At 47.2% G+C, this 13,853-nt stretch overlaps 1 protein-coding gene across 1 annotated transcript; it reads right to left on the reverse strand.

Annotated features, from left to right (window-relative positions):
* Positions 1 to 1,905: 1,905 nt before the first annotated feature.
* LOC129146113 (WD repeat-containing protein 87-like) lies at positions 1,906 to 13,722 on the reverse strand. Its single transcript, XM_054697507.1, has 6 exons — positions 13,398 to 13,722; positions 10,467 to 10,589; positions 7,134 to 7,304; positions 3,625 to 6,494; positions 2,525 to 2,603; positions 1,906 to 1,953 (listed from the first exon to the last, which is right to left on the reverse strand). Exons 2-6 carry the CDS (start codon positions 10,572 to 10,574, stop codon positions 1,906 to 1,908), a joined length of 3,276 nt encoding a protein of 1,091 aa, XP_054553482.1. The 5' UTR covers positions 10,575 to 10,589; positions 13,398 to 13,722.
* Between the last annotated feature and the right edge of the window lie 131 nt (positions 13,723 to 13,853).

Here is a 13,853-nt window from a genome sequence, read left to right on the forward strand (position 1 = left end):
CCTGCTCGCCTTCTTTTTGGGATACTTCCTCCATTTCCTCTCTCTTTTTCTCTGCTCCTGGCACCATTTTTTTTCCTTCTCTCGCCCATTGTTTTTTCTCCTCGGCTGCTTTCCCCACTTTCCCAGTCCATCTCTCCCCTTTCTGATCTGCTCTTTTTTCTCCCAGCGCCTGTTGTCTCTTTTCCATGGCAGTTTCACCCCCTTCCAGGGCCCTTCTCTGCTTTTCCCTTGCTTTCCTCACTTCTTCCTGGCTTGGTTTGGCTTCCTTCTGTACCAATCTCTCTTTTATCCCCAACTTTTCTTCCTCTTCGAATCCCAGTTTCTTCTTTTTCCCAACTAGTAGTTGCTCCTTTTCCTCCTTTTTCTCAACCTGCCGCTCTTTCTGGCCTTTTTTCTCCAGTTGCGCAACGGTTTTCTCTTGTTGGTTATATTTCTTTTTATGAATCGCTTTGTTCATCTGTACTAACCATTTTATCTTTTCTTGGGCCAATGCAAATGTCCGTTCTGCTGAGCTGGCCCCTCTTAATGCCTGTCTTCTCTTGCCACCGAACAACTGTTTCTCTTCTCTAGACACATTTTCTTCTTCCTCAACATCCTTCTCCACACCCCAGATGTCTTTCCTCCTTTCTTCAGCTTCTTCCTTTGTGTCCAGGAATAGTTCCTCCTCATCCCAAGCCTGTTCCTCTTCTTCCCCTTCCAGCCCCCCCTCTTCTTCACCCCGTGCCTCTTGTTCCCCCCTGTCCAACCCCCTCCTTTTCAGGGTCGACTCTCCCTCTTTCCACAGCACACTCGCTCTTTTCTGTAATAATCTCTCCTCTTTTTCAGTCCATTGTTTTCCTCTTGGAACAAACCTCTGCTCTCCCTCAGTTAATTTCTCCCATGGGAAGGCCAGTAATTTTTCTTCCCAAGGCATTTTTTCTTCTCCGTCCATCAGGTTTTCCTTTCCCTGTGTTAATTTCTCCGGTTCACTTGGTTTCATTTCTGTCACGGTCATTTCTTCCTGCCCAGCCGGTTTTCTTACTTCCTTTTCAATTTTCCTTTGCTCTAAGGCTGTGAGATCCAATAAAGCACCTTCCTTTTTCTTGTCTACTTCAGAAAATGCCTTGTCTTTTCTAAATTCCTTTTCATCCCTTTTTTCTTTTAATTCTACTTCCTCTTCTTCTTCGACAGCTTCTTCAACCACTTTTTCTGTTGTAACAGGTGATTCTTCCGCCATTCTGTCATCCGATTTTGAGGACTCCTTTAAAAGGGGGCAGATCTCTTGGAAGAGAGCCCAGCTGGGCTCTCGGGGAGCAAGTGTCATCCGAGCCAAATCCACCAATTCTTGATTCAAATTCCTTAACATTCCTGGATGGGAACTTGATATCCTTGAGGTGATAAGAGAACAAATGTCAGCTCGCCAAGATGTGCTTTTTGGTCTAGGTAACTGCCCGGGGACCCCAGCCACACCGTGGCCATGCATCAAAGTCTTCTTCCCTGTGCCTTTAGGCTCGATGACCTGTGTCACTTCTTTCGTGGACTCTTCAGCAGTGGTCTCTGAACTAGCCCTACTTTGTTTTTTCTTTTTCAGTAGTCGAGCTAATTTCTCATGTTCTTTTTTTATTAAACTTTCCAAAACACTTTTCATGTACTCTCTTCTATCCCTGGGGATTAACTCCTCAAGTGTTTTCACATCATGCTGTTCTCTGACCTTCATTACTTCCACGGCTTCCACTGCCTCTTTGATCACTGAGGCTTTTTTGACTTTTTTGGGCGCCACTGTGACCTCCTTTGATTTAGTGTCCTCTTGGGATTCGACTGGGCTGAGAGTAGTTAGTGGCGGCTCTGGCTCTAAGACAACATCCCGTGTGCCCATCTGCATTGATTTACTCGTTTCTCTTTCTTCTTCATCCTCTGTGGGTTCCGTCACAGACATCGCCCTGATCGATTCTTCCTGTTTCCAGCCCTCTTGAACTGAAAAAGAAGAAAACAACAAGACAAAGCAAAAAGTCTGTGTGTGTGTGTGTGTGTGTGTTAGGAGAAAAATAAGGAAGAAAAAAGGGGGATCCTTTGTAATATCTGGCTGGGCGAGCTGCCATAGGTGTGCAAAGACAAAGAGGACTGAGTCTTTGTGGTGTGGAAATGTTGCTGTTTTATCCCAGCTTCCACATCCTAAAGAAACAAGACCTTGGTATTTGCTGTGGAGTAGATCTTTCCCAGGGAGTTTCCTTTCTGTTAAGAGGATTCTCCTTTTTTTAACTCTGACCCCACTGGAATCTTTTATATTCCTAGGCTTCATTGACCCTCCCTTTGGGCCCGTGAGGTTCATCCAAATAAGACCCATATATTACCCATACGTACACAATTTCCTGCTCTTTCCTTCAATAAATTTCATTCTTTCCTTTAATTTGTCTATCCCTTCAGATTGTATTAAATGTCTAAGTGTTTGTTTGCCAAAGACCTCGAGTTTACCGGCCCCTGACATATTCAAAAAGTGCTGGCAGGGATGTGACAAAGTCAGGTTTTCATTCAGGCACTGCTCCACCTGGGCAATCAGGAGTTGGATATTTTCAGCGTTGATCCCCAGCAGCTGATCCAGAGAGAATTCTCCAATAAATTCCTGCCTACAAAAGTCATGGAAAATAAGGGTAATATTGAGCCAGTGACAAAACAAAATTCAGAGAAGAAGAAATGAGAGGAGGAATTACATTCTACAAAGCAGGGATAAAGTAGCCATTCAGGAGAGAGTAGGATAAAGCAAAGGATGGATAAAGGAAAAAGAATCAGTAGCAAGGAATAGGGGAGTCAGGGTGACAGAAGATGCTTCTTAGATTGAAAGATTGGTGGATTTAAGTTTTGAGGAACCTTAAGGGGAGTAAGGAAGCAAAAAGGTGAGCTGGTCATGGTCAAAAGAATAGGGATAGGGGCCACTCTGGTGGCGCAAAGTGTTGAGCACAGCACTGTAAGGCTGTCAGTAGCCTCTGCAGCACGAGTTCCATCCCCGGTCAGCCATGGAGCTACCCACATGGCACAGCAGATCTCTCCTGTCTTGCCCGCTGCTCCCCTCAGCAGTGTATTTCAGTCAGTCTGCCTGTTCTGCTCCCCTCTCTGTTTCTGGTGAATCTTCTCACCCCCCGCACCTCTGGCCTGTACCCTGGATCTTGTATGCATAAATAAATAAATCTTAAAAGAAAAAAAAAAAGAAGGCGTAGACACTGGGAGGAAAAGTAAATATAACAAAGGATGTGGAGCAAGGAATAACAGATGTGGTGGAAGGCCTACCTGGTGGCACAAGGAGTTAAACACAGCACTGTGAAGCTGTCTAGCAGCCACTGCAGCATGAGTTCAATCCCCAGCCAGGGAGCTGACCCACATGGCGCAGCAGACCTCTCCTGGCTTTCCGCTGCTCCCCTCAGCAGTGTATTTCAGTTGATCTGCCTGTTCTGCTCCCCACTCTGACTCTGGTGAATCCTCTCACCGCCCCCCCACACACCTCTGGCCTGCACCCCAGTTCTTGTATGCATAAATAAATAAATCTTTAAAAAAAGATTAAAAACACAGGCATGGTGGAAAAGGAGAAGGAATCTCATTCTGGAGGCTAGGAACTAGAAGAAACAGAAGAGGGAAGGCTGCCATCCAACTCACTGTAATTCTTGCAGAGTTTCTTGTTTCCTCAGCAGGGCTAATAGCATGGTCTTACTTTCGATGCCTGTGACCCTTATGAAATGGTGTAAGACTTTACCCCGCACATTCTTGTCTTCGTCCATCAACCCCATGGCCAGTGGAACAGCAAAAAGATGGCTGGTGAAACCTAGCCGCTCGAGCCCCTCCCAGCTCAGTGCGCGGATCTGGGGGTTGGAATCGGCTGTGTCTTCCAGGAGACGACACACAGCCTGCATCTGCAGCCCCGAAGGGATGTGATAGAGGGCGAAGAGCTTTTCCAGGATGTTAATATATTTCTTGAATTTCTCCACAGAACAGCTAGTTGTGAGGTTGAGGATGATCTCAATTAAATTACTTATAAATTCATCATTAAATTGTCTTCCTATCCAATTTTGTTTTGTCAAGTTCTCAAGAATCACAGAGTAGGCTTGTAGAGAAGACGTGACTTTATACCTTTGTTTGCTCAACAAAGTGCTCTTTTTTGCTAGGGTGGTCATGAGCAGCCATATGTGTTTGAAGATCTCATCCATGTCCCTGTCCTTCCCTCTGTAGGCTGGGTCCACACCACAGCATAGTACAATTGGGGTGCCCTCCGGCCAGAGGCGGGCACGGATCACTGAGTTGGGGATGTAGCCATCAGGAGTAATGGGCCAGTGCCGCCCTTTACCAAAGAACTTCTGTAATACGTAGTAGGGGCTGATGCCATCCCAGCCAGCGATGTGCAACTGAGCTGGAACAGTGCGTGGGGGACGAGCCCTTGTAAGGTCAACAGAAGACAAATTGGGGTCCTTATCCTCCACAAAGTGCAACTTGGGCTGCTCTTGAATCTCACAGGGCACACGTCTCTCTTCCTCCACAACGTGAGGCACGATGTTGTCAAAGGCAATGACCCGTTTGTTAGCAAGAGCCTCAAGTCCCCGGAATTCCTGCAGCCCTTGTTCCAGGTAGACAAATTTGGGTACATTCACTGTTCTAAATGAAAAGAAGAAGCTGGGCAGAAAGGGCTTGGGGACTTCCTGTATGTCATCTGCGCTGTCTAGGGTAGACAGGAGAGTCAGCTCTGCGTGACGGAGCAGTTTCAAGCAAGATACCAGGTAGAGACTGTGGTTGAAAGTCAAAAGCAGGTCACCTCGATTATTGGCAAAGCAGAGTGGGCCAAACTGCAAGGCGGACTTCAGCTCAGTCAGGAGCCTACCCTGGAAGTTCCAGAGGCGGACTCTGCCGTCCGTACCCGCCGTGACAAAAAGCCTCAGGGAAAAGCAGACGTCAAACGACACGATGGCACACTGGTGCAGGCTCTTTGTCTCTTGAAAGACCGAAGTCTGTTTTGATCTTGAAGACGTCATAAAATCTTGGAAGTGCCAGAGACGCCAGCAGTGGTTCTCCGTGATCGCGCCCACTGAGTCTGGCAAGAGAATCACGTGTTTTAGGGAGCAACCGCAGAGAATTTTCATAACAGGCTCCAGGGTTACCTTGTTCTCCTGAAGCACAGCTTCTGTCAAGTACAGGGTGTTGTCTATGCCGTAGGAGCACAGCAGGGGGCTCTTCTGGGGCCCCTCCAGGGTTGACAGCGCCAACACCGCCCCGGTGTGCAGCGTCTTCTCTATCCGGGCACAGCTGTAGTGGGAGAGGATCCTCACAGTGCCACTGTCATGCCCACAGAACATCAGTCCTTCCAGGCCCTTGGCCAGACGGGACTGTCCGTAGGCCAGACATCTTACTCGATCCCCGGGTTTTACCGACGTACACACGAGATACTTGACAGGACAAGGAGAACGTGTGGCGTCGAACACCAGCACCTCCGGACTGTGGGTTGCCACGAAGAGCTCCTCTCTGGCTGAGTCATAGGCCCACACCTTCGCCTTCTCCATGACCTGCAGAGGCCACGTGACCACCAGGAGCTCCCCTGTCACTGGAGACAGGAAGCGCAACAGGCCGTCCTTGGTGGCACACAGGATCCGGGTCCAGTTTCGGCCGCAACAGACGCGCTGCATCTGCTGGGGAGCAGAACCGCACACATGGAAGAGACTGTAGAAGTAGGGTAGGTGGTGCAGGGAGAAGGCGCAGCCCGTCTGGCAGAAGAAGGTGGTGTTGTTGATGAACTGCAGTCGCCGCAGGCCTTCGTGGATGGGCAGCTGCCGCAGCAAGTTCCCAAAAGCGAGATTCCATTCCTTCACTAGGCCCTCCGCGCCTGCCGTCAGCAAGGTGTGGGTGTCCGGCCGGCTCTGGATGCAGACCACCGATGAGGAGTGCGCCTGGAAGCTGTGGAGGAAGTTCCCCTGGGTCAGCCCCCACGCGTGGATCTCTCCATCCTTGTTTCCAGCATAGAAATAGCCCCGAGGGACACAAGTGAAGGAGCAGGTGATGGGGGACCCGCTTAAGGGAGAGAACTGCTTCACCTCTTTCAGCTGCCCCTGGCCCTGGTGGGTGAAGACCCTCACCTTACTCTCACAGAAAGCCAGGATGGAGCCCTGGGGGCCGTTCAGGGAAAAGCCCTGGACAAACTCGTAATCAGGCATGGGCACTGTTTGTGCCATCTGCAGGCCACTGCCGTTTGGTAAGATAAACCAGGTGACCACGGCCCCCACGGTGCCAGAGAGCAGCACCTCGGTCTCTGAGTCAAAGCAGAGGCAACTGATGAAGAAGTGGCAGGGCACGGTTCCCAGCAGGGTGAATGCCCGTTGGTGGTCCCCAAAGAGCCGCAGGCACACGTCGTCACAGTAGGCAATTAGCATGTGGCCGGGGCCCGTGTGGACCATGGCTTGGATGGGAGGCACTTGATCCAGCACATGGAACTGCTGCTTGAGTATTCCTTTCATTTCTGCGTCTCCTTCCTGTATCCAAAGTACTGCCTAGAAGAGGGGAGAGGAGAGCCTGACCATGGAGGCAATGATGCCCCCAAAGTAAGAGGTGGAAGGGGCCTCCCTGGTGGCCTAGAGGTTAAGTCTCAGTCCTATCAACCCTAGGGCCTGAGTTTGATCCCTGGCCAGGGAGCTGGCCTACATGGCACAGCAGATGTCTCCCGTCTTGCCCGCTGCTCCCCTCAGCAGTGTATTTCAGTAGATCTGCCTGTTCTGTTCCCCACTCTGTCTCTGGTGAATCCTCTCACCGCCTCACCCCCACACCCCCACCCACTGGCTCACATCTCTGGCCTACAGATCTACGTGCAAAAAAAAAAAAAAAAAAAGTAAAGGTGAAGGACTGCATGTTTAGTTCCCTCTTGCAGTACTAAGGAAAGACTTGACAGCTCAACTCTGGGCATTTCCTGTCCTATGAATTGGTGTGTGATAGAAGCACCATACTGAAGAGGCTCTTTTCCGGGCCTTCCGTTTACTCTCAAGTGAGTGTGGCTTCTACAGGTAACGAAGGTTAAAGAAAGGATGTGGAGATGGGTATTGAAATGGGCTCACTCATTCTCAAAGAGGGCAGTTTAAGTAGGATGCATATAAAGCAAATGAAGAAGGAGGGGGTCAAAGATGGGACAGCTTTACCTTCATTTCTTTTGTACTTGGTTCCATCCAGTTTAAAGAGACAAAATAGTTGACGTCGATGGAGTAGAAACAGATGAAAGTTGAGAACTGGGGCTGGTGAAACTCCTTGTACACAGTCTCAGGCCAGTCACTCAGTACACGCACATCCTCATCCTTTGGTTTTCCACCAGCCTGAGAAAGAAGAGGGGCCTGAGCCAAGGCCTTAAGTACTTCTCATTCACCCAATCAATATTTATTGAGGGGGCCTCCCCTGGTGGTGCAGCTGTTGAGCGCTGGGCTGTGAAGCTGCCCGCAGCCTCTGCAGGGCTGGTTTGATCCCCGGCCACCAGCAAGGGTCCCACATGGCGCGACAGACCTCCCCTGCTGCGCCCGCTGCTCCCCTCAGCAGTGTATTTCTTCGGCAGTCTGCCTGTTCTGTTCCCCGCTCTGGCTCTGGTGAATTCTCTCACCCTCCCGTGCTTCTTTTTTTTTTTTTTTTTTAATAGAGGCATGTTTATTTATTTATTTATTTGTTTGTTTGTTTGTTTGTTTGTTTGTTTATACATGCACTGGGTACAGTCAGAAGCACAGGAGGGTGAGAGATCCGTGCTTCTGACTGTACCCAGTGCTCGTATAAATAAATAAATAAATAAATCTTAAAAAAAAAAAAAAAAAGAAGCAAGCACTAGTGTCCTAAGGTCTCCCACTTACACGATGAATTAATTTCTCCCCTTTGCATCTGGTATGCCCCTCCTTATATTATACAGTCCTTAAAGAGAATTGAGAGAATAGCCCTTCAAGTAATTGAAAGGTTCGGCGTGGTCCAGGGACGAGAAGGCGGCCCCGGCGCCAGGGGACACGGCCTTCCCGGGTTTTCGGCACCAAGATGAAAGGTTCAGCGCGGTAAAGAAAAGGAGAGCCAGGCTACATTTCTCAAAGGGAGGGAAAGTTTATTGCGCCCCGGGCGGACCTCACGCACCCAAGGTGGGGGTCAGTGAAGCCGCGCACGTTGTTAGGGGGAAGCAGGGTTTTATAGAGTGAGGAGAGGTCAGGTGGGTAGTTGGGCTCGTAAGGCGGGAAAAGTTTGTAGGGCAGGTAGAGGTTCTTTGTTTGAGAAGAGACTCGTAGGGGGAGGGGAGAGGCTCATTGTCTGAGTCCTCCAGGCAGGTATCCGCATTCCTGCCCCCCAGGTGGGCTTCCTGGTTGGCTCCTGCATTCCGGCCTCCTGCATGGACCTTTCAGTAATATTCTGTGTTCCAGAGTTCAGATGAGGAACCACACTTGAGGAAGCCGGATTGGCATATCCTTTGACAGATACTGAGGACACAGGGCTGAGCAAAAGAGACATGGCCTTGGCTTTCAAAAGATATAGGGTGGGGGTAGGTTAAATAAACCACTTATAAGAGACTGAACCATGAAACAAGTTCTCCAAAAGAAAGGAACACACACACACACACACACACACACACACACACACACACACACGTTTGCCCATCCAAGACAATTGCCTCTTCCTGTGGTGTTTGGTAGAACTCTTTAAAATTCCTGCCCATACCCAAAGGGCCATGCCTGTCACAATTGTATCATGCCTGTAGGGAGACTTGCCCTTCACAGACATAGAATGCCCATCACATGTGACAACTAGACCCTCTGGCACTATTAGTATGTGCATCAAAGAAATGTGTGGTAGGGCCTCCCTGGTGGCGCAAGGGGTTAAGATGCAACCTATGAAGCTATCCGCAGCCTCTGCAGCACAAGTTTGATCCCTGGCCAGGGAGCTACCCATATGGCGCAGCAACATCTTCTGTCTTGCCCGCTGCTCCCCTCAGCAGTGTATTTCAGTCAGTCTGCCTGTTCTGTTCCCCACTCTGTCTCTGGTAAATCCTCTCACCCCTCACACCTCTGGCCTGTACCCCAGTACTTGTATGTATAAATAAATAAATCTTTTTTAAAAAAAAAAAAAGAAAAAAGGAAGTGTGTGGTAGTCAGAATATGGACTTAGCTGTGCTTTAACCGCCCCCCCCCCATTCTGTATTCCAACTCTATGGGGTTTGGATGTTATCTATCAAGGGAGACATTTACTTTTTAACATGTCACGTGATAGAGCATGTACAATACACACTACCTTCCTGTGATGCATATTTAGGCATCACCATGATGTAAGTACTTGAATTCCTCATGCTGATTAGCCAAAACTGAGGCTCATGAAGATTACTTTTGAGGATCCTTTTCTTAGCACTTACTTGGGATATATACCTCTTGAATAATGGCCCATGAATCTAACACTCCATGTTGCTCTGCACCAAAATTTGTGTTAAGTTTCTACCTAAGTTGGAAAGTAAAATACTCAATCAAACTGAAATGTTAGTATTTCTTTGCTCAAAATACCCATCATGCCTGCTTCCTGCATCCACAAAAGGTTTGAAACAATAGTGAGGACAATATCATCAACTCAGATTTCTCCTCTCCCTCTCTCAATTTCAGATCTTTGTATGCTGAGAGAATACATAATCAGAGCAAGCTGGAGAGCTTCTAGTGTCCACTATCATTTCTGATTCAGTGACAGCCACAGTGTTAAGAGAAAGGACCCTGTAGGTAAGCTCAACCCTCTTCATTAAATCAGAAAACTCATTTATGTACCCCTCATTCCATTAGTTAATCACTTTTCCTTCCCTCCTTTCCAGACTTCATGTTTAGAAAGTTCATTCACTCAACAAAACAAAGCTTTTCAACAGAGGGACTCTAAAAACAATACTTTAAATCCAAGCAATGGATTGCTATCTGTGCTTGGTGCTACTGTATTGTTACTGAGCCTGGTCCTACTCTGTATCACCCCCTCTATTTCCCTCCTCCCCTACTTTCCATTCCAATAAAATTCTGATTTTATTTAGGGTGATTACAGATCCAGAAATTCTGGCAACATTGGAGAGTACCATGTTCCTTCAAGGCTGTGCTCCCTGACCACTTCTCTTCTATCCACTTGCAATTTCACAGATACTGGAAACGCAGCTATCTTGTTACCTATCTTGTAAGCTAAATATTAATACTGGTAGAAAATAAAAAAGAGCATGGTCCCTGACAACATGTAAGATAAAGATGCCTCCTACTTGTTTAATCCATCTAAGTCTGTTTCCTGGTTTGGGGTCTGTTTGTTTATGCAGCAGAACATGTTCTCATTATAACTAATGTTACCATTGGTTACAATGGTAACAACACCAGTTTTGTGGTATGGGAGGGCCCTTCCAAAGCTATTCACATCTTGTCCATGCCACAGCCTGCCTTGGCAGAGAGAAGTCATTCATCCAAGAGAATATTTCTCCTAAGTATTAGTGCTTCTTTCTTATATTGCATCACCTTTACATCCTTCAGGGTATTCTTTATGAGGAGTTTCAAGTCCTTCCATGCAGGAATAAGTCTAGGTGAAGATGGCAACCTTGTGATATCCTCGCTTTTTGTAGACATGTTGAATGAGAGGACCTGTGGAAGGTAAGAATGACTTAATTACCACATTTGGTGTTAGGCTACTAAATACTCAGGGAATTGAGTTAGGGAATAGCAACAGGACTAGAGAAGTGGAGAAGTAAAGTATTCCTTTACTTTAGAAACAGGAGAAACTCTCTTATTTCAAAAAGATAGGAGTGAGATGACACTTGCATAATGTGCGTGAATCTCCAAAACATAAGTAGAAGCCAGAAACCAAACAGCACATACTGTATGATTTTTATTTATATGATATTCTAGAAAAAAAACACCTATAGGGACAGAGAGCCAATCAGTGGTTACCTGGGGATAATAGTTTGGGAGGGTTGGCTGAAAAGGGATAAAAGAGTAATTTGTAGTAAGGGGGATGTGTTTGACAGTGGTGGTGGTTATATGGGTGCACAAATTTATTAAAGGTCATCAAAACAGGCACTTACAAGTGGGCACTTCACTACATATAAATTATATCTAAATAAATAGATTTTTAAGAGGATAGGAATGAAGTGGGAGTTTTATGAAGCATAGAAAGAGGAATAATTGCAGCAAAAGAAAATTGCTAGGTGAGCTTCAATGTGGCAGTTGTAGCATAGCTGAAATAATTGGAGTCTGACTTTCTGGTCCTTAGGGAGATGCAGGAAAAATGTTAGCAGAAGAACAAAGTTGTCAGACTAACGTTTTAGAATGTTCATTCATGTGGCCTGGGGCTGGATTGGGGAAGCTATTGCAGCAAAAGAGATGACAATTATAGATTCTGATTTAGAGGAATAGGAAAGGAAAAGCAAATGGGGAGAGCAATATAAAAAATATGGGGGTGGGATCTATGGACTGTGGTGATTAATTGGGTATAGACAGTCAAGAAGAGAAATCTAGAATGACTCCTGGGTACCTGGGCCTCACTCTCAATGACATTGGATGCATTTAAATGGGCAGAAGAAGAGTAAGAGAAGGTGTGGGGGTGAGACGGTTTGATTTTGGGCTTGTTAGAGTTTGGGGTGAAGTTTCTGATGAAGACAACTAGATTTGTGGGTCTGGAGAGCAGGAAAAACCTTTGGGCTATAAACAAATATGTGAAAATGACCAACTTAAAGGGACAGCTGCATCTGGGTATCTGGAGGAGAGTGTCCACAGGAAGCCTGCAGCATGAGGATACCTGGTACCCAGTTATTTATGGGGAAGCACACTAAAGCAAGAGCCTCTGTGGAGAGGGGATGTCCTCCAAGAAACAGGAGGAGAGCTTCATGAAGGTAGGTTTGTTGTCACAGAGACATGTATCGAGTGGATTTGACAAATGGCATCGGTGTCCTTAGTGAGAACAGTGAGTTTGGAGGAAGATTTTCAAAAGCTTGGGAATGAAGGGACAGAAGGGGAGAAAAAGAGAGACAGAGGGAGAGAGGTAGGCGAATCTAGAGGGTTAAGGACGGATTTTGTTTAACTTCAGATTTTCTATTATTAAGTTTTCATTATTAAATGGCTATGAAAGTCCCTCAATCAGGGCCTCCCTGGTGGCGCAGGGGTTAAAGACAACTCTATCAAGCTACTGGCAGCCACTGTAGCACCAGTTCGATCCCAGGCCAGCCAGGGAGCAACCCATATGGTGCAGCAGACCTCTACTGCCTCACCCACTACTCCCCTCAGCAGTGTATTTCAGTACATCTGCCCGTTCTGCTCCCCACTCTCTCTGGTGAATCCTCTCACCCCCCACACCTCTGGCTTGTACCCCAGTTCTTGTATGCATAAATAAATAAATATTAAAAAAAGGAAGTCCCTAAATGTTTACTCCAAATTTCAGTACTTATCTTGTTGAGGACCAGACAGGCAGCTCCAAGCTGGCACCTGCGGGCTACGGAGGACCACCTTTGGGGTTCCCGCCTCTAGCTGAACGACTCAAGGCATTTTCATCCAGGGATTTACCTCCCTTCAATTTCTACCATGAGAAGAGTTTAAACTCTTCAAAGTCCTGCATGTGACTCTTGAAGACAGGCTTGGGAGGACCAAATAACTGGCCCCTGTAGAGAAGGGTTTTTTGGTTTTGTTTTGCATTGTTTTTTCTGTTTGTTTGTTTTATGAGTTAATGAAAGTTTAAATGTTGGGAGCAGACAGCCACTATGGAGGGAAAATGAAAATGCAGGGCCTCCCTGGTGGCACAAGGGGTTAAGCACAGCACTGTGACGCTATCTACAGCCACTGCAAGCAAGACTTCGACCCCTGTCTGGCCAGGGTGTTGCCCACATGGTGCAGCAGACCTCTCCTGTCTCGTCCGCTGCTCCCCTCAGCAGTGTATTTCAGCAGTCTGCCTGTTCTGTTCCCCACTCTGTCTCTGGTGAATCCTCTCACCCCCCACACCTCTGGCCTGTACCCCAGTTCTTGTATGCATAAATAAATAAATCTTTAAAAAAAAGAAAATGAAAATGGAGAAGAGAGAATGGGCGCCTACATCAAACTCATGTGAAGAGAAATGATTCCCTCAAGTTCCTCTGGTGATTTAAGACAAGGAGCTCTGACTGGGGAAATGGAAAATGCCAGACACCTCTGTCTAAACCTTGGGCTGGGATTCATTCCTCCAGGTCTGCAGTGAGAGGCAGGCATTTCACTTGAACCCCTTGACCTCAGGGAGGACTGCTCCACTTTCCCCCTCCTAAATCTTTAGAAAAATAAATGGAGATAACTGAAATTCGAAAAGCTTTATAATGGAAAAAAATGCAATATAAATTCAGGGTGCTACTGTTGTGAGAAAAATGAAAGGACGTGCTGGGATTGAGGGAGCATGGGGAGAGGAAAGAAAAGTTTAGCATCTAGTAGACTTACATATAATCCCAGATTCTGTCAGTGTTTCCTTTCGATTTCTTGAACGGAACTAAGTCTTATCTCACAGTTGGCAGATGTCGCCACCAGCTCTGGGGGACCCATGTCAATCAATGCACATCTCGGAGCCGAGAGAACCTGTCACTAACATCACACAGCACCTCAGGCTTCCCCTGCCCCCCTCCTTTCCTCCTGGCTCGCACACCTATTCTCCACAGAAGGTCATGCGCCCCTAATTCTGGAAGAAACAGACTCTAGTCATGGCTTCTCACAGAAAGTGTGTCACTGGCTCCAGCATCATAATGGTTGAATCTCCCCTAACCCCCTCCCCCACCCAGTTACTTATGTGTCTGGTGACACAGCACTAAGAGTCTGAAAATACCACAGGAATGTGCCAGGTGCTGGGAGGCAAGCGGAAGGTGGTGCTCTGAGTGGAGCGGGATTGCTGTGGTGAGGCGA

This window comes from Talpa occidentalis, unplaced genomic scaffold (genome assembly GCF_014898055.3).
Source record: "Talpa occidentalis isolate TD23 unplaced genomic scaffold, MPIMG_talOcc4v2.1 talOcc4.17, whole genome shotgun sequence".
Taxonomy (NCBI): Eukaryota; Metazoa; Chordata; class Mammalia; order Eulipotyphla; family Talpidae; genus Talpa; species Talpa occidentalis.

Excerpts from the sequence above, each read along its gene's own strand:
- LOC129146113 (XM_054697507.1), bottom strand. The coding sequence starts at position 10,574 with ATGTCTACAAAAAGCGAGGATATCACAAGGTTGCCATCTTCACCTAGA. Across the intron at positions 6,495-7,133 it reads CAAGTACAAAAGAAATGAAG|GCAGTACTTTGGATACAGGA; the intron begins GTAAAGCTGTCC and ends CCCCTCTTCTAG. Across the intron at positions 2,604-3,624 it reads GAAACTCTGCAAGAATTACA|GCAGGAATTTATTGGAGAAT; the intron begins GTGAGTTGGATG and ends TGACTTTTGTAG.